Here is a 20,340-nt window from a genome sequence, read left to right on the forward strand (position 1 = left end):
TTACTAACTACCTACCTAGCTAAAATAAATACAAACTTACCTGTAAAATAAAACCTAACCTGTTTTACACTAACACCTAACCTTACACTACAATTAAATACATTACATTAATTAAATACAATTAACTAAACTACCAAAAAAAAATAAACACTAAATTACACAAAATAAAAAATAAATTATCAAATATTTAAACTAATTACACCTAATCTAATAGCCCTATCAAAATAAAAAAGCCCCCCAAAATAAAAAAAACCCTAGCCTAAACTAAACTGCCAATAGCCCTTAAAAGGCCTTTTGTGGGGCATTGCTCCAAAGAAATCAGCTCTTTTACCTGTAAAAAAAAATACACAAACAACCGCCAACAGAAAAACCCACCACCCACACAACCAAATCCCCCAAATAAAATCCTATCTAAAAAACCCTTAGCTCCCCATTGCCCTAAAAAGGACATTTGGATGGGCATTGTCCTTAAAAGGGCATTTTGCTCTTTTTCAGCCCAAACCCCTAATCTGAAAATAAAACCCACCCAATAAACCCTTAAAAAAACCTAACACTAAACCCTGAAGATCCACTTACAGTTTTTGAAGACCAGACATCCATTCTCATCCAGCCGGGAGAAGTCTCCATCCAAGCTGCAAGAAGTCGTCAGCGAAGCCGGGAGAAGTCTTCATCCAAGCGGCAAGAAGTAGTCCTCCAGGCGGGCAGAAGTCTTCATCCAGACGGCATCTTCTATCTTCATCCTTCCGACGCGGAGCATCCTCTTTTTTCGAATCCTCTTGAATAATAAGGGTTCATTTAAATGATGTCATCCAAGATAGCGTCCCTTGAATTCCGATTGGCTGATAGAATTCTATCAGCCAATCGGAATTAAAGTTGAATAAATCCTATTGGCTGATGTAATCAGCCAATAGGATTGAGCTTCAATCCTATTGGCTGATCCAATCAGCCAATAGGATTGAGCTTGCATTCTATTGGCTGTTCCAATCAGCCAATAGATTGCAAGCTTAATCCTATTGACTGATTGGATCAGCCAATAGGATTGAAGATAAATCAGCCAATAAAAAAATTTCAACTTTAATTCCGATTCGCTGATAGAAATCTAGCAGCCAATCGGAATTCAAGGGACACCATCTTGGATGACGTAATTTAAAGGAACCTTCATTCTTCTTCTTGAAGATGGAGCCTCTCCATGTCAGAAGGATGAAGATAGAAGATTCCATCTGGATGAAGACTTCTGCCGCCTGGAGGACCACTTCTTGCTGCTTGGATGAGGACTTCTCCTGGCTTCATCGAGGACTTCTGCCAGCTTGGATAAAGACTTCTCCCGGCTTCGTTGAGGATGGATGTCCGGTCTTCAAAAACTGTAAGTGGATCTTCGGGGTTTAGTGTTAGGATTTTTTAAGGGTTTATTGGGTGGGTTTTATTTTTAGCTTAGGGTTTGGGCTGAAAAAGAGCTAAATGCCCTTTTAAGGGCAATGCCCATCCAAATGCCATTTTCAGGGCAATGGGGATCTTAGGTTTTTTTAGATGGAATTTTATTTGAGGGGTTTGGTTGTGTGGGTGGTGGGTTTTACTGTTGGGGGGTTGTTTGTATTTTTTTTGACAGGTAATAGAGCTGATTTCTTTGGGGCAATGCCCCGCAAAAGGCCCTTTTAAGGGCTATTGGCAGTTTAGTTTAGGCTGGGTTTTTTTTTTATTTTGGGGGGATTTTTTATTTTCATAGGGCTATTAGATAAGGTGTAATTAGTTTATATATTTGATAATTTATTTTTTATTTTGTGTAATTTAGTGTTTATTTTTTTTGGTAATTTAGTTAATTGTATTTTATTAATGTAATTGATTTAATTGTAGTGTAAGGTTAGGTGTTAGTGTAAGACAGGTTAGGTTTTATTTTACAGGTAAGTTTGTATTTATTTTAGCTAGGTAGTTAGTAAATAGTTAATAACTATTTACTAACTAGTCTACCTAGTTAAAATAAATACAAACTTAGCTGTGAAATACAAATAAAACCTAAGATAGATACAAGGTAACTATTAGTTATATTGTAGCTAGCTTAGGGTTTATTTTACAGGTAAGTATTTCGTTTTAAATAGGAATTATTTAGGCATTAATTGTAATTTTTATTTAGATTTATTTTAATTATGTTAAAGTTAGTGGGTGTTAGGGTTAGACTTAGGGTTAGGTTTAGGGGTTAATAACTTTAGTATAGTGGCGGTGATTTTTATGGCAGCAGATTAGGGGTTAATAACAGTAATATAGGTTGCGGCGATGCTAGGGACAGCAGATTAGGGGTTAATAATTAACTAGTGTTTGTGATGCGGGAGTATGGCAGTTTAGCGGTTAATATGTTTATTATAGTGGCGGCGATGTCGGGAGCGGCAGATTAGGGTTAATAATTTTAGTGTTTGCGATGCGGGGGGGCCTCGGTTTAGGGGTTAATAGGTAGTTTATGGGTGTTAGTGTACTTTTTAGCACTTTAGTTATGAGTTTTATGTTACGGCTTTGTAAAATAAAAGCCATAACTACTGACTTTCAGTTTACAGTACGGATCTTGACGGTATAGGCTGTACCGCTCACTTTTCGGCCAGACAGGCAAACTCGTAATACCGGCACTATGGAAGCCGCTTTGAAAAAGCTGCGGTAGTTACGTTGCGTTACGGCCAAAAAAGTGTGCAGTACAGATATACCTGCAAAACTCGTAATACCAACTGTAGTGAAAAAGCTTCGTTATGAGGCTTTTTCACTCATAACGCAAAACTCGTAATCTAGCCGAATGTTTGTTGCATATACAGCTGAAAGATCCCACTCAATGGGTTCAACAAGGGGTCTTATTCATTTTCAATTTTAGCCAGAATTTAAAACCTGAAATAAATTATGTACATGAATTTCCTTGATATGTGCAATTACTTACTTAAAGGGACATGATATCCAAATGTTGAAGCACTTGCAAAAAGCTGACTAGAAAATATCACCTGAATATCTCTTTGTAAAAAGGGAGGATATTTTACTTCATATATACTAAGTATTCACACCCCACTGTAAGACTTTGTAGCAGCCAATCAGAATGCTAATCACAGAACTTGCAAGAGAGTGTGCATCTGGCATGTGCAGGCACAGCCATATTTTTTCCTATTCAGTTTAAGTAAGTGCTATGAAATCTCATGAGATTTCAGTGAAATGTCATGAGATTTCAGTGAAATCTCATGAGATCACAGTAAAGGCAAAGCATTACCTCAGCACTGCTGATTCTGTTTTCAACTTGTAGCTGGGCAGCAACTGAAGTATAACTGTTTACACAGCACTTACTCTGATGAGTTGAAAAAATGTTGAGGTAAAATATCTTCCTTTTTTACATAGAGATGCTCAGATGATATTTTCCTGTCAGCTTTTTACAGTTATGCTGCATCACTTTCAAGGGCTTTAGCATATGAGTATTATTATGTCCCTTTAATATTTCAATGTTTTATCACTATATACACCCAGAATGTGTATCTGGCAATGTTGCCATTGCAGGAATCATGCTGACAACATTGTCCTGGGTTGGCAAGCTTCAGGTAAACCCTAATTACATCCTAATCCTTAAACCTAACCTCATTTTCCAATTCCATCTTCAAAAACATCAATGTTTCAACATTATGGTTAGAGATCTCTGGGCTATTTGTTTTAACAGTCAAATACTCAGAACTCAGATATTGTTATTCCAGAGATTATTAGCACATCTAATATTGCTTCTGCATCACTGTTTTAGTAATTAGCATAGACAACATTATTGTATGGTAGTAAAACAACCTAGAAATTATTAATTTAGGTTGCAGGAAGTTTGCAACATGAATAAGATGAGAGATACTTACCTAGGTGAGTGTTTGGTAATGCTACATCCACTTCTGTGTACTCCACTTCACAGTTTTCCTTGCTGTTCCCTGTAGCAGAAAAAAAACAAAATGTATGCTTACTTGATAAATTTCTTTCTTTCCGGACATGGAGAGTCCACAATGTCATTCCAATTACTAGTGGGATATTCAACTCCTGGCCGACAGGAGGAGGTAAAGAGCACCCCAGCAAAGCTATTAAGTGTAACTTAATACCTTACCCATAGCCTTACCCATAACCCCCAGTCATTCAGTTGAAGGAAATGGAAAGGAAGAAACACAAGGGTGAAAAGGTGCCTGAAGTTTTCACCAAAAAACTGCAGAATTATAATTTAAAAAGGACTGGGTCGTGGACTCTCCATTTCCAGAAAGAAATTTATCCGGTAAGCATAAATTGTGTTTTCTTTCCTATGACATGGAGAGTCCACAACGTTATTCTCATTACTAGTGGGAACCAATAACTAACCTAGAGGACACAGAATGAACAGGGAGGGAGAAAAAAGGCAGGAGGACCTAAACAGAAGGCACCACCGCTTGAAGAACCTTTCTCCCAAAAGAAGCCTCAGTTGAGGCAAAAGTATTAAATTTGTAGAATTTGGAAAAAGTATGAAGAGCGGACCATGTTGCCGCCTTGCAAATCTGTTCTACAGAAGCTTTATTTTTGAAAGCCCAACACAGGGATACAGCCCTAGTGGAATGTGCCATAATTCTCTCAGGAGGCTGCTGTCCAGCAGTCTCATAAGCCAAACAAATCAAACTTCTCAACCAGAGAGACAGAGTAGTAGAAGTGGCCTTCGACCCTTTTACTATAGAAAAAAACAAACAGGGCAGAAGATTGCCTAAAATCTTTAGTAGCTTGTAAGTAAAACTTTAGAGCCCACACAACATCCAAGTTATGCTAAAGACGTTCCTTTTGAGAAGAAGGATTAAGACAAAGAGAAGGAACAACAATTTTCTGATTAATGTTTCGATCCGATACTACCTTAGGAAGAAACCCAAATTTAGTACGAAGGACCGCCTTATCAGCATGAAAAATAAGGTAGGGGGAATCACACTGCAGAGATGAAAGTTTAAACACTCTGCGAGCGGAAGAAATGGTCACAAGAAACAAAACTTTCCAGGATAATAGTTTTATATCAACAACATGCATAGGCTCAAACAGAGCCTGCTGTAAAACCTTAAGAACTAAATTAGGACTCCATGGAGGAGCAACAGGTTCCAACACAGGCCTGATTCTAATCAGGGCCTGTACATAGACTTGAACATCTGGTAGATCAGCCAGACATTTGTGCAAAAGGATAGATAACACTGAAATCTGACCCTTTACTGAACTGACCGATAAACCCTTATCCAGTCCATCCTGAAGAAAAGACAAAATCCGGGGAATCCTCACCTGGCTCTGGGAGAACCCCTTAGAATCGAACCAATAAAGATAGTTACACCATATCTCATGGTAAATCTTGCGAGTAACCAACTTCCGAGCTTGAATCATAGTATCAATGACATCTCCATGCAGGAAGCTTCAGAGAATCTAGGTTTGGATGGAGGAAAGGACCATGAAGTAGAAGGTCTTTCCTCAGAGGTAACCTCCAAGGAGGTAGAGAAGACATCCTCACCAGATACACGAACCATATCCTGTGAGGCCCTGCAGGAGCTATTAGGATCACTGATGCTCTCTCCTGTTTGATACGAGCAATGAGTCGTGGAAGGAGAGCAAACGGAGGAAAGACATATGCCAGAGAAAACCTCCAAGGAACCGCTAGAGCATCTATCAGAAAAGCCTGAGGATCTCTTGACCTTGAACCGTACTTTGGAACCTTGGCATTTTGGCAGGACGCCATTAGATCCAACTCTGGAACCCCCCACTTGAGAGTTATCTGAGAGAACACATCCGGAAGAGCCCACTCCCCTGGATGAAAAGTCTGTCTGCTCAGAAAATCTGCCCCCCTATTGTCCACTCTTGGAATGTGGATGGCAGATAGGAGACAACAGCAGAATTTGAGTCACTTCCTTCATGGCTAAGGAACTCCAAGTTCCTCCCTGGTGGTTGATGTAAGCTACTGAGGTGATGTTGTCCGATTGAAATCTTATAAACCGGACCAACACCAGTTGAGGCCATGCTAATAGGAAATTGAAGATAGCTCACAACTCCAAAATGTTTATGGGAAGAGAGGACTCCTCCCAAAACCACAGGCTCTGAGCTTTTAGAGGGCCCCAAACAGCACCCCAACCAGTCAAGCTGGCGTCCGTAGTCACAATTTCCCAGAAAGGTCTCAGAATGCAAGTGCCCCGAGACAGATGTTCCTGTGACACCCACCATGAGAGAGAGTCTCTTGTCAGAGGGTCCAGATTTATCCTTTGAGTTAAATCCGAATGATCTCCATTCAATTGAGGGAGCATAGAAAGGCAGGAAGCAAGAATATTGTCCTTTCTGACCTCCGTCAGAACAATCTTCATGGACAGGGAATCTATTATAGTTCCTAGGAAACACAACAAGAGAACTTTTTTCCTAATTCACCTTCCATCCATGGGAACGTAGAAAAGACAACAGCATCTCTGTATGAGATTGGGCTAGTTGAAAAGATGACGCCTGAACTAAGATGTTGTCTAGACAGTGATTCCCTGGGATCTGATCACAGCTAAAAGAACCCTCATAACCTTTGTGAATATTCTGGGAGCCGTGGCCAGACCAAAAGGAAGTGCAACAAATTGGAAGTGTTTGTCCAGAAAGGCAAACCTCAGATACTGATGGTGTTCCCTGTGTATGGGAATGTGAAGGTATGCGTCCTTCAGGTCTATGGTCATCATAAACTGACGTTTCTGTACCAAAGGGAGAATGGAACGAATAGTTTCCATCTTGAAGGACGGAACCCTGGGGAATTTGTTAAAACACTTGAGGTCTAAAATGGACCGAAAAGTTCCCTCCTTTTTGGAAACCACAAATAGATTTGAGTAGAATCCTAGACCTTGTTCTGCTAGAGGGACAGGAAAAATAAGTCCCAGAGAGAATAGGTCTGTTACACAGTTTAAGAAGGCTTCCTTCTTTATTTGGTCTGAGGAAAGTCTTGACATGAGAAATCTGCCCTTGGGAGGGCAAGACTTGAATCCCATTCTGTAACCCTGAGATACTATGTCCACCACCCAAGGGTCTGGGATATCGCATATCCAGGCTTGACGAAAAAAGAGAGAGCCTGCCCCCCACCTGATCCGCACAGGAATCTGGGGCGGAACCTTCATGCTTATTTAGAGTCAGCAGAAGGCTTCTTGTTTTGTTTTCCCTTATTTCAGGGTTGGCTGGATTTCCAAGAAGATCTGGGTTGATCTGGTTTAGATGAGGAAGAGGAGGACTTTTGTCCCTTAAAGTTACGAAAGGAAAGAAAATTAGAAGTCTGATAACCTCTAGGTCTGTTCTTCTTATCCTGAGGTAGAAAAGATCCCTTTCCATCTGTAATCTCTGAAAGACCAGGTCCAAACAGAGTCTTTCCCTTGTAAGGCAAAGCCAAATGCTTGGCCTTAGAAGAGCCATCAGCTGACCAAGATTTTAACCACAGAGCCCTGCGAGCTAGAACTGTGAAGCTAGACATCTTAGCTCCCAGACAAATTATTTGCATATTTGCATCACAGATAAAAGTGTTGGCCAATTTAAGAGCTTTGATCCTATCCTGGATCTCCTCTACAGTAGTTTCCTCTGTAATAAGATCAGATAACTCATCGCACCAATAAGATGCAGTAGCTGCAACCGTAGCAATATTCACTGCTGGTTGCCACTGTAACCCTTGATGGACATACATCTTTTTTAAATAAACCTCTAGCTTTTTGTCCATTGGATCCTTAAAAGAGCAACTATCCTCTATAGGAATGGTAGTTCTCTTAGCAGAGTAGAAATAGATTCTTCTACTTATAGGAAACATTTTCTTAATAACAGGTGAAGGGGAAAAAGGAACCCCTAGTTAGTCCCATTCCTGAGCAATAATTTCAGACATCTTCCTTGGTACAGGAAAAACCTCCACAGAAGATGGTAAATCATAGACTCTTTCCAATTTTGATGACTTTATTGGGTTGATAGCAACCACTGGTTCAGAGTCGTCCAAAGTAGCTAGAACCTCCTTCAAAAGTAATCGGAGGTGCTCAACCTTAAATCTAAAATTAACTTCTTCAGATTCTGAAGATTTTTCTGCTAAAGTGTCAGAGTCTGAAATCTCACCTTCAGAAGCTACTGAAGTATTTTCATCATCAGACATCTGAGCAAGAGTGGCTAATGCAGTTCTAGAAACAGAAACCTTAGCATTAGGCAAGTGTTTAGATTTTCTCTTACGCTTACCCAATGAAGGGAAAGCTGACAAAGCCACTGTTACTGCAGAAGAAACCTGAGCGGCAAAATCCCCAGGTAAATAAACACCCCTAGGTGAATTAGAGGACACGGAAGGCATAGTATCAGAAACAACTAAGGCTTGGGACGTTTGAGGAGAAAGCTGAGGCATATCACGCACAGCATTATCCTTAGAGACATTAGGTTCAGAAGGGAGTAATTTGTCTTTAAATTTTAAAGTCTTAGATAAACAAGAAGAACAAAATTGCATAGACAAAACAATTTGGGCTTCTAAACAAAGTAAACATTTATCCATGGCGCTAGACTGATCCTGTTCTAAGTCCATAGCTAATAATTCCCACAAGTAATGAGATACAAAAATAAAATGCTTTAAATTTTATGAAATGTAAAAAATCAAATGTCCCCAGAAAAATAACACAGATTGCCTATGACAGAAAAGTAAAAAAAAGCTTTAAACTTAATAAAGCTTAAAAATTAAATGAGGAAAAGAAAAAACTTTAATACCAAAAATACCTCAGATTACCTGAGGTACCTACTGGCAAGGAAATATCCCACTAGCATTAGGAATGGACTCTGACTTGCTCAGCAATACAATCTGATGAGAACACCAAATGCAGCTTCCACTTTGAAAAGCTGAATTCAACTGCCAATCAGTCCGGTCACAAAGGCACCGTTCCACTAAACCGGAAGTGCGGGTGTCACGTGACCGGACCGAAAAGAAAGTGCGCAACAACTTCTCTGTAGAGAGAAAAAGGTGCCAGTTAAAATCAACTGTCTATAAAAATTAAAATATTTAATATACATAAAGCAACTCTTCCTTGGTACAGCGCAAGTAAGAATAATACTTTGGCTCACCAGCCATAACCCTTCTGATCCTTTTACACATGTCTCTAATAAAAAAAAAGTATCTCTGTCCCAGCCTATTGAGAGAACTCTGGCTCTTTCTCCAAATTAGGAATAATTTATCTCCTTTAGAAAAATGCCAATAAAATGTGCCCATATGAATCCTTAAAGGGACACTGAACCCAATTTTTTTTCTTTCGTGATTCAGATAGAGCATGACATTTTAAGCAACTTTCAAATTTTCTCCTATTATCAAATTTTCTTCATTCTCTTTGTATCTTTATTTGAAATGCAAGAATGTAAGTTTAGATGCCGGCCCATTTTTGGTAAACAACCTGGGTTGTTCTTGCTAATTGGTGGACAAATTCATCCACCAATAAAAAAGTGCTTTCCAGAGTTCTGAGACAAAAAAGAAGCTTAGATGCCTTCTTTTTCAAATAAAGATAGCAAGTGAACAAAAAAAATTCATAATAAAATAAAAATGTCATGCTCTATCTGAATCACGAAAGAAAAAATTTGGGTTCAGTTTCCTTTTAAGTTGAACAAGGATTATTATTTTGCAAAATAACAATCTGGAGGTTGATTAACCCCATTAATGCTGTTGTCCTTCATTACCTAGAAGGCAAAGGCACTTACCTTAGATTGTATAAGAGATGCTGATCCTCAAGGTGTGGCAGGCACTACGCTCCCTGTCATGAACCTGTAGGAAAAGAAAGAACAGAGTAACCAATCCTGGCTTTTCACAAAGGGGTAGCAAAGTGTTAAAAGTAAAGCAAAGGACTGCCTTTTAACTGCTAAAAGCCACCACTACTCTTACTCAAGAGACTGACGTGGACACAGCTTGACCCCAATCCTTACTTGCAGGGAAAAGTACCCATACAAGGATTAAATTCTTCAGACACTAACTTCGCACAGCTTCCATTGACAGAGGCTGGGGGTTATGGGTAAGGCAGTTACACTTAACAGCTTTGCTGGGGTGTTCTTTGCCTCCTCCTGCGACGTTGTGGACTCTCCATATCATAGGAAAGAAATTCAGTTATTGCTCTAAAAGGTTTCTGCTAAAACAGTTTCTAAACTGATCACATGGTTAATAAAAACATATACAAATATGTTTTTGTTTTAAAATAGCTGTACACTTTGTTGTCATAATAGCATTATTTAGGTTGGCAGAACCAAGTATGAGCTTTTTAAGGGGATATTAAACAGTAAAATTCTTAAAGGGACATAAAACCACAATTTTTCCTTTACATGATTCAGATAGAAAATACAATTTTAAACAACTTTCCATTTTACTACTATTATCTAATTTGCTTTATTCCGGCTAGATTACAAGTTTTGCGGTAAGGTAAAAAAGCAGCGTTAACAGGTCCTAACGCTGCTTTTTTACTTCCGCTGCTATTACGAGTCTTGCAGGTTTAGGGGCCCCGCACACTTTTTTGGCCTTACCGCAAACCGACTTATGTAAACTTCGTAAACCCTTTTTTCAATGGGACTTGCATAACGCCGGTATTACAAGTCTGTCCTAATAACTACCTAGCTAAAATAAATACAAATTTACCTGTAAAATAAAACCTAACCTAAGTTACACTAACACCTAACACTACACTACAATTAAATTAAATTAAATTAAATTAGCTAAATTACAAAAACAAACAAACACTAAATTACAGAAAATAAAAAACAAATTACAGATCTTTAAACTAATTACACCTAATCTAATAGCCCTATCAAAATAAAAATGCCCCCCCCAAAATAAAAAAAAAACCTAGCCTAAACTAAACTACCAATAGCCCCTAAAAGGGCCTTATGCGGGGCATTACCCCAAAGAAATCAGCTCTTTTTGCTTTAAAAAAAATACAAACATCCGCCCAACAGTAAAACCCACCACCCACACAACCAACCCCCCAAATAAAATACTAACTAAAAAACCTAAGCTCCCCATTGCCCTGAAAAGGGGATTTGGATGGGCATTGCCCTTAAAAGGGCATTTAGCTCTATTGCAGGCCCAGAGCCCTAACCTAAAAAATAACCCCCCCCCAATACACCCTTAAAAAAATCCTAACACTAACCCCCGAAGATTCACTTACCGGGAGAAGTCTTCATCCAAGCGGCAAGATGTCCTCAACGAAGCTGGTAGAAGTGGTCCTTCAGACAGGCAGAAGTGCTCCTCCAGACGGGCAGAAGTCTTCATCCAGATGGCGTCTTCTATCTTTGCGGAGCATCCTCTTCAAACGACGGCTTCTTCGTAATGAATATCTCTTTAAGTGACATCATCCAAGATGGCACCCCTTAGATTCCAATCGGAATTAAGGTAGAAAAAATCATATTGGCTGATTAACAAGCCAGTCCTTGTCTTTGTATCTCAGTCCGTTACCTGTGTTTTAAAGTTGCGACTTAATAGGGCATTAGATGTTATTCATTTCTGCCTGGGCAATTTGTTTACCTTTGTATATTACTTGTTCTCAAATTGTACCTTTAAAGTGGTATGAAGTAGTGAAGTATTGTGTCTACCCTAGTGGTGTGGGATTCTGGTTCAGGCCCTGTGAGGGATGTTTTATTTCTTCTCCACTTGATGGTTTTGTGGCCTTGTGGCGCTTTGAAAAGCAGATTCGTCAGCAATGTTTACTGATTATGGGTCAAATCTTTATTAGGCCTAATGTGGTAGGGATCTCCCATTGAGCCTTATCGTGGCGTATGTTTAAGCCTTATTGCTATAATCATTAGCGGCTCAGTGGAGGAGTGGGACTCACCACGTGGCTGACTGCCTTGATCTATCGTCTCCTCTTCAAGCTCGGCAGTCTGTTGTCCTGATGTTGCCTGAGGGCTATTGGTACCGCTAATAGGTTCGCGGGTGGCCTAGGCCGCAGCGTCTGTCAGCCAATGTTGTTGTTTTGCCTCTTAGATGTATTTTCGGCAGGCTGTTCTGATAAGAAGGTGATCCGTTCACCTTTAGCAGATTAAGGCAGCTTTACAAGCTGATATTTAAGTGGATGGTTGCACAATACTTTGAGTAAGAACATTGGGGACTACGGCGCTCAATTAGTGTGCTGCCATCTACCAGTGTAGCTAGGCTCCGCCCCTTCTCTGAACATGTTCTAAGTCTACAATGTATTTTTTTGAGATTGGTCCCCAGAACTACACTTTTAATACATGCTAGTATCTTATTAGCCTTGATTAGTGTTGCATACCTGAGTATAAGCTTTCTTGTTTCTCCTTAATCTGGGCGACTCTTTGATCCACTGATGTTATATCTTTTTTAAGCTCTCTACACATAGTTTTGACATCTAACATAGCTTCCTTAAAATCCTCTTTTGATGAGAGTAGTTTAAGGTCATCTTGTTGTGTGGAGTTAGATCTGTACTGTGGATTTGAGCTGCGACTGTTTGTTTATGAATATCCTGTGGGTCTCTGTTGATTGTAGGAGTGGAGTCCGCTGCAATGAGATAATTCTCCATATTGGAGGTCTGAGCGCTTTTGGAAGGTCTTGGCGATCTTTTGTTTGGTATCATATTGTTTTCTGCTGTTGTTGGAAGTTATTGTGTACTGCCTTTGGTATTACTGTCATATACCAGATTATGTGGGCCTTATTGACTTTTGCTGTGTCCCAAATGGGGAATTTAATCCCTTTTTGGATGGTTAGGATGTTGTTTTGTTAACAATCTGGGTCTATCTTCTGTATGTCATTGGAAGTGGGAGGGTTTATTATTGTGATTTCGGGCACTTAAGGCAGCTTTACAGACTGATATTTAAGTGGATGGTTGCACAATACTTTGAGTAAGAACATTGGGGACTACAGAGCTCAATTAGTGTGCAGCCATCTACCAGTGTTGCTAGGCTCTGTACCCTTCTCTGAACATGTTCTAAATCTACAATGTATTTTTTTGAGATTGGTCCCCAGAACTGCACTTTTAATACATGCTAGTATCTTATTAGCCTTAGAAGCCACTGCCCTGCATTGTGCATCCATCTTTATCTTGTTATCTATAAGTACTCCCAAATCCCTTTCCTCCTCTGTTTTGCTAAGTGTAGTCCCATTTAAATAATAGGTTGCCTGCTTATTTTTACTTTTAAAATGTAGAACCTTACATTTACCAGTATTAAATCTCATTATTGCCCATTATTCTAATTTTTGTAGATCCCCTTGTAAAGCAATTTCATCCTGCACTGAGTTAATAACGTTACACAACTTTGTATCATCAGCAAAAATAGAGATGTTACTATTTAATCCTTGCTCCATGCAGGGGCGTAACTAACGTTGATGCAAAGGTCGCCATTGCGACCGGGCCCAGCAGGTCTCCCAAACAGGGGGGGGGGCCAACAAGGCAGGTTTTTTTTTTTTATTAATATTTTTATTTTTTTTTATATATAGGGGGCACACTGCCGCACTAGGGCAGCCAGGCACAGCAGCACATGCCAGGGATGTGAGTGCGCCAATTCTAGTTTGTGTTGTTGCGCGGTGGGCCGTGTGCGACTACGCACTGAATCTGACTGATATCCATCCAACCATCTAGTTCTCCCTCCAGGCTCCTCCTCACTCCTGAGTCCTGACTGACTGGCTGCACTGCACGCACGTCAAGTGTATCTCAACAACATTGGCACTGCAGTCTCGTGACTGCACGTGCGGTGCAGGCAGCAGTCAGTAGCAGGAGAGTCTGTTGACGGTGGGGACTGGGAACATATGGGGACCTGCTCCTGTGAGTGACTGTCCTGGCGGGTCCAGTAGTGGGAGTCCCTCCTCCTTGGGCACTGGTCTGGACTGGAAAAGTGCTACCTACCTCTGTCTATGGTGGTCCTGGAAATCCGACTCCTCTCAGGTAAGCACACCGGGTCCGGGGTCCGGTCCGTATAGCTTAGCTGCCTCAGCTGCCTGAGTGCGCCTGGCCGTCTGCTCAGGCTGAGGGAGGGGGCCGCGGCACGGGGGCATGGACGGTGACATCGGTGATGAGCAGTGAGCACCTCAGTCCAGGCTCAGACTCAGAGTCAGACAGGGGGGCCGCGGGGGGGCACGGACCGGTCACTCACGGCACTACACGGACCCACCCCACAGTGAGCTGAGCTCACTCAGCTTAGACAGAGAGTGACACACATGTTATTTTTACATCACTGCCCCTTTTAGCACAGAAATTCCAAATGATAAAATAAACTACGATGTCTTGAGTGTTCAGAATCAATGAAGATTACCCTCTCTCCATTACTTTTTTTTACTATAATTTATGAAATTGAAATGTAACGCATGTCCTTTGCCACTGACTTGTGTCTAAGTTTGAGAGACTGCTTGGCACAGGTTATGGGGTAGGGGTTAATAGAGGCTTAAAGTGTGACTAAATTGTTTTGGGGGTTACTAGACCTGGGGACCTATGTAATTACATAGGTAGCCAGATCTCACATTGCACCATACCAAGGTCACTTACCTTGCACAGTATGTATACTCACTCAAACACCATGATTATTAACACTTCACACACAATCACTACATATGACCATTTGATTTAAGCCATTCTATATATATATATTATTTCCCAAATCACACGCAGCCCACTCACCAGGTCTAGTACCCCCAAAACAATTTAGATAATGTAATGCAAGTGATTGAGCTGGCTATGTGGTACTGTACAGTGTGTAAACTAGGCATGGGGGCATTATGCATATAATGTAAGCTGATTATGGGTAGATGGCATTGCTAGGGTAAGGGTTGTTGTATTTATTATACTGAAGGATGAGTAAGCTAGTTTGCATACATATAGTAGAGGGATGGTGTAGACATATACATACGATTAGATTTATTTATTATACCACTGGTGACCCTAGGCAACATTTACTTGGAGTGACTTTAACACAATAGTGTGAAATGATACAGAATGTATCAGAGCTAAGAAGAGAAATACTGAACCCCCTAATGTATATCATCCAATAGATTATAAAAGGCCTGCTAATTATGCAGTACAGTACATCATGTGTAAGAAGAGTAGATCATTACACTTTTACATTACTTGGGCAGAAAGAGAGAACTGTCTGATTAAATGAAACCCTAGACAGCTACCTGCTTTAATCAATGACAAAGCCAACACTGGCAGTAAAGGTAATATAGTATAGCTGATATACATTCTGCATGGTGATTATCCTGGGTGGGTAGTGGGTGTAGATAATGTAGTTTAAGAAACTTGGTTATATGAGAGTACATAATATAATTGAGAGACTAAATAAGAGGCGTACCTAAAATAGCAAATTACCTGAGTATGAATTAATATATCTACTCCTGTGTCATGGCTTAGGAAACTAACTATAAAATAAGTGACCTTATTAGTAGTGTAAATGATAATGGGTAAGTGATTTGGTTAAATGCTACTGAATTACTATCCTTGGTATCAGTGTACTGTAATGTTAGCGAATAGGCACTGTCTGTGCTCATTGCTTATTTGACTAGTTTTTAAAGGCAGGCAGATTATGAATTCAACTAGTCCTAAAGCCCGTTCACACGGGCCATTTTTTGCAGTACAGCGGTCCCACCCCTTGCACTCTCTCCCTTCCCCTCTCTTTTGCTCTCTCTCTCTCTCTCTCTCTCTCTCTCTCTCTCCCCCCTCTCTTTTGCTCTCTCTCTCCCCCTCTCTTTTCAGCTTTCTCTCTCCCCCTCTCTCTTTTGAGCTTTCTCTCTCCCCCCTCTCTTTTGAGCTTTCTCTCTCCCCCTCTCTTTTGAGCTCTCTCTCTCCCCCTCTCTTTTGCGCTCTCTCTCTCCCCCCTCTCTTTTGCTCTCTCTCTCTCCCCTCTCTCTTTTGCGCTCTCTCTCTCCCCCCTCTCTTTTGCGCTCTCTCTCCCCCTCTCTTTTGAGCTCTCTCTCCCCCCCTCTCTTTTGAGCTCTCTCTCTCCCCCCTCTCTTTTGAGCTCTCTCTCTCCCCCCTCTCTTTTGCGCTCTCTCTCTCCCCTTCTCTTTTGCGCTCTCTCTCTCCCCCTCTCTTTTGTGTGCTCTCTCTCCCCCTCTCTTTTGCATTCTCTCTCTCCCCTCTCTTTTGCTCTCTCTCTCTCCCCCCTCTCTTTTGCTCTCTCTCTCTCCCCATCTCTTTTGCGCTCTCTCTCTCCCCCCTCTGTCTCTCCCCTCTCTTTTGCGCTCTCTCTCCCCCTCTCTTTTGTGCTCTCTCTCTCCCCCTCTCTTTTGTGCTCTTTCTCCCCTCTCTTTTGCTCTCTATCTCCCCCCTTTCTTTTGTGCTCTCTCTCCCCCCTCTCTTTTGCGCTCTCTCTCCCCCCCCCTCTCTTTTGCGCTCTCTCTCCCCCTCTCTTTTGGGCTCTCTCTCCCCCCTCTCTTTTGCGCTATCTCTCCACCCCTCTCTTTTGCACTGTCTCCCCCCTCTCTTTTGCGCTCTCTCTCCCCCCTCTCTTTTGGGCTCGTCCCCCCTCTCTTTTGTGCTCTCTCTCTCCCCCCTCTTTTGCGCTCTCTCTCTCCCCTCTCTCCCCCCTCTCTCTCTCTCCCCCCCTCTCTCCCCCTCTCTCTCCCCCCTCTCTTCCCCTCTCCCCCCCTCTCTCTCCCCCTCTCTCCCCTCTCTCTCTCTCTCTCCCCCCCTCTCTCTGTCGCTCTCTCTCCCCCCTCTCTCTCTCTCCCCTCCTCTCTCTCTCTCTCTCTCCCCTCTCTCTCTCTCTCTCTCCCCTCTCTCTCTCCCCCCCTCTCTCCCCCCTCTCTCTCCCCCCCCCTCTCTCTCTCCCCCTTCTCTCTCTCTCTCTCCCCCCTCTCTCTCACCTCTCTCCCCCTCTCTCCCCCCTCTCTATCTCTCTCCCCCCCTCTCTATCTCTCTCCCCTCTCTATCTCTCTATATCTCTCCCCTCTTTATCTCTCTCCCCTCTATTGCGCGACTTTGCCCAGCCACGCCCCCTTCATGCCAGGCCACGCCCCCTGCAGGGCATTCACTTTGGCCACGCCCCCTTCATGTCAGTCATGCCCCCCGGTCATGCCCACTCCTGCCCTTCTTAGATTCTTGCACCTGGGCCCTGTGGTTCATAGTTACGCCTCCGGCTCCATGTCATTAATATTAAAAAGAACAGGGCCCATTACTGATCCCTGGGGGACTCCACTGGTTACCTTTGTCCAATCTGAGTATGATCTGTTTACTACTACTCGTTGCTCCCTGTCTTTTATCTAGTTATTTAACCATGATCTAACATTTGCAGCTATTCACAGTCCCTTAATTTTGTACATTAATCTCTCATGTGGCACTGTATCAAACCTTTGCAAAATACAAGTATATCACATCAACTGATTCCCCTTTAGCTATATTTTTACTTACTTCCTCCTAAAATCTAATTAGATTAGTTTAGCATGAATTGAACGTATGGAAAAAAGTACAATACCTGTTTTTTCCTCTGCCATTTTATCAACGTGATTTTCATCCTCAGTTTGGCTAGTCCCAGAAACTAAGCAGAAAGCAGAGATATCATTATGAGTGAAAATCCTCATAAACTAAATAATATGCTGTTGTTTTTTTTTTTAAATATATATATATATTTTTATTGATTTTCTTACAACTAAACACAGTTGCAACAAAACATGGCTATACGGGCATTCTGAACATTCAGATACAGTACAGCTAATAATGTAATTACAACATTGAAGTTCCTGAAAAGAAAACCATTCTTATATATCAAAGGTTAGCTCATGAGGAGACCGGAAGTGCAGAATCAACCTTATACTGTATAAAAATCTCAGCGGCGGAGTAATGGGACAAAGAAAGAAAAAAACCTCCACAATATTAACCTCCCTGACAAAGCTATATCTTGTAAACCCTAAGGGGCCGAATTATTAGCTTGATGCCCCTGTTTCCGCCCCTGTTTCCAGGCTCGCCGGAAACAGAAGTTATGAAGCAGCGGTCTGTTATCCTTTCTTGAAAAGCAAGGAGGTAAGTTCAGTAGCGTGCACGTGTCTGCAGTACTATATAACAGCAATTTTGCAACAATGTTATACATTAGCAAGAGCACTAGGTGGCAGCACTATTTCCTGTCATGTGGTGCCACAGATATGTGCACAGTACCTATCTAGATATCAATTTTTTTTGTACCAATGACCTCAATTGAAGATATTGAAACTAGCAAACTGGGTCCAGCAAGTCTAACTCTAAATAGTGTGTAAAATTAATAAATAAACCATTGCATTATTTTCCTATTTATTCTGTACAAACTGAGTATCAGGGGGAGCCAAGGAAGACAGGGTGTAGGGCACAAACTTATCCCACATAGAGAAAATGTAACCAATACTATATATCCCACATGAAAACTCAATGTGCTACAGTTATGTATGTCTTCCAGAAGGAGGGGCTGCAGCCCCTAGAGCATCATAATAATTTAAAGATGGGGACAAATCAAGTATGTCAGATTTCAGTGGTACCTATTGTAGGTACTGCCCTATTATGCCACAAAGCTGTTTGGGCTAGCCTGGCTGCATAATAATAAGATACCAAGGGGCTGATTTATCAATGTGTGGTGGACATGATACGCTGTACTGGATCATGTCCTCCAGACATCGCTGAATGCCGACAGCATACGCTGTCAGCATTTACCATTGCACAAGCAGTTCTGGTGAATTGCTTGTGCAATGCCTCCCCCTGCAGATTTGCCGGGAGTGTCAATCAATCCGATCGTACACGATCGGGCAGATTGATGTCCGTCGCCTCAGAGGAGGCGTATTAGTTAAGGATCAGTGGTCTTAAGACTGCTGCTTCTTAACTCCTGTTTCCGGCGAGCCTGAAGGCTCGCACAGAAACAGATGCATTGGCGCCGATTGACACTTTGATAAATTGGCCCCCAAGTCGTTTTTTGGGAGGCGCAGAACCAGCACAGGGGATGGTGACCGGAGCAGGTAAGGTTCTGCCAGTTGGAGAACTCTGCGACCGGTCAGGAAAGTTGCGCAATATTACTGGAAGAGTAAAGTTTTTGCTGCCCAAGCAGCAGTATATGTTGAGGGAGATCCTGCGGGATTTGAGGGTTCGCTATTGCTGAGCATTAGTTGATGGGTCACGTGCTGAGCATTGGTGTATGTTTGTTAGCGAAAGGTGAGCATTGACTTTGTGTAGGTGAATGCTGAAAGCTGGCATTTGGCAGTAGAGGTTTTGCATTGGTATTTGGCAGGGGGGCTTTGCATTGGCATTTGGCAGGGGGGCTGACTACTGGCATAGAGCGTTGAGGGCTGACAGAACTGATGATTGATTATGGAATGTTGCAGACTGAATCGAACCACAATCATTTGTATAAAGGCTTAGTGTTGCAGGGTGCTGGTTCCTGGCTTGCTTGAGCAGCTCCCTGCACTGTTTGCTTTATACATGCCCCCCTTCACTGTCTGCGTGTGAACGTGAAGTGGCCTTTTCCCTCCCATATGTACTATCATGCACTCATTATATGTTAGGAACTAATATGGTTAATATATCAGCTGTATGTTCTGCTCCAGCTACCCCTCTACACACATGGAGGGGGCTGCAGCACTGGGGCATAGTTGGCTGGGCTGGAGGGGGCAGGGCTGGGCTGGAGGGGGTGGGGTGGGGTGGGGCTGGAGGGGGGCGGGGCTGGGCCGGTCTATACTAATTTCCAGGCCCGGTCTGAATGAGTGTCCATTGTTTTAGTATCAGAAGAAAAATTTTAAATCAAGCAATCTGTTAAACTATACCATCAACAATTTAGCTAACAATGCTTCCACAAAATAGAGCAAGATATTAAAAATTATTAATACACTTTTTTTATAACTAAATATTTACCGAAGTAGGAAACCTCTTCATTTTTGATTGTTAACTTCTCTGGGTTGGAATTGGTGGAGTTTGTAGTTCTGTAATAAAAAAAGTCAAAATTTAAAAAGATTTTTCCACTATTAAATAAAAAAAAAATATTGCAGATCAACAATAAGCAAATTTTCACATTAAAAAATATTAGATTAGATAATATATGATTAAGGTTCCCCAGCTTAACACATGTTTCTTTGTTATTGAAACCAGGTAAAGTGATTATTCTATAAAGTTGGTGTAAATCATGTGACAATTACTCTCTCGTGTTATTATCAAAAAGTGTCTCACTGTGATATTTACTAAGTATGTGTATTTTTTCAGAATTCGGCATTTGATATAGAAATGAATGCCGATTATGTCCACCTGCAGCGACATTCTGCTTGATTTGGTGATGGATTTTTAAGTGTAAAATTGCATCACACAAGATTTATGCAAATTCAGATATTCATTTGTTGCACTTTCACACAAATACATTGTGCACTGAAAAGAGGTAAATGCGCATGTCTAGTAGCAGCTAAGCCTGGCCAAGAATATACAATGAAAAGTATCA

The 20,340-nt window shown here is 41.5% G+C and overlaps 1 protein-coding gene across 2 annotated transcripts in view; it reads right to left on the reverse strand.

Moving 5' to 3' along the window:
• PECAM1 (platelet and endothelial cell adhesion molecule 1) overlaps positions 1-20,340 on the reverse strand; it is a 526,904-nt gene that overhangs the window by 53,615 nt on the left and 452,949 nt on the right. For both annotated transcript variants that reach the window (XM_053708076.1, XM_053708083.1), the window contains 3 exons: positions 19,767-19,834; positions 17,377-17,439; positions 3,852-3,920 (listed from right to left, as the gene is read on the reverse strand). In XM_053708076.1, the coding sequence (XP_053564051.1) occupies positions 3,852-3,920; positions 17,377-17,439; positions 19,767-19,834 (200 nt within the window). The remainder of the gene's footprint in view (positions 1-3,851; positions 3,921-17,376; positions 17,440-19,766; positions 19,835-20,340) is intronic.

This window comes from Bombina bombina, chromosome 1 (assembly GCF_027579735.1).
Source record: "Bombina bombina isolate aBomBom1 chromosome 1, aBomBom1.pri, whole genome shotgun sequence".
Taxonomy (NCBI): Eukaryota; Metazoa; Chordata; class Amphibia; order Anura; family Bombinatoridae; genus Bombina; species Bombina bombina.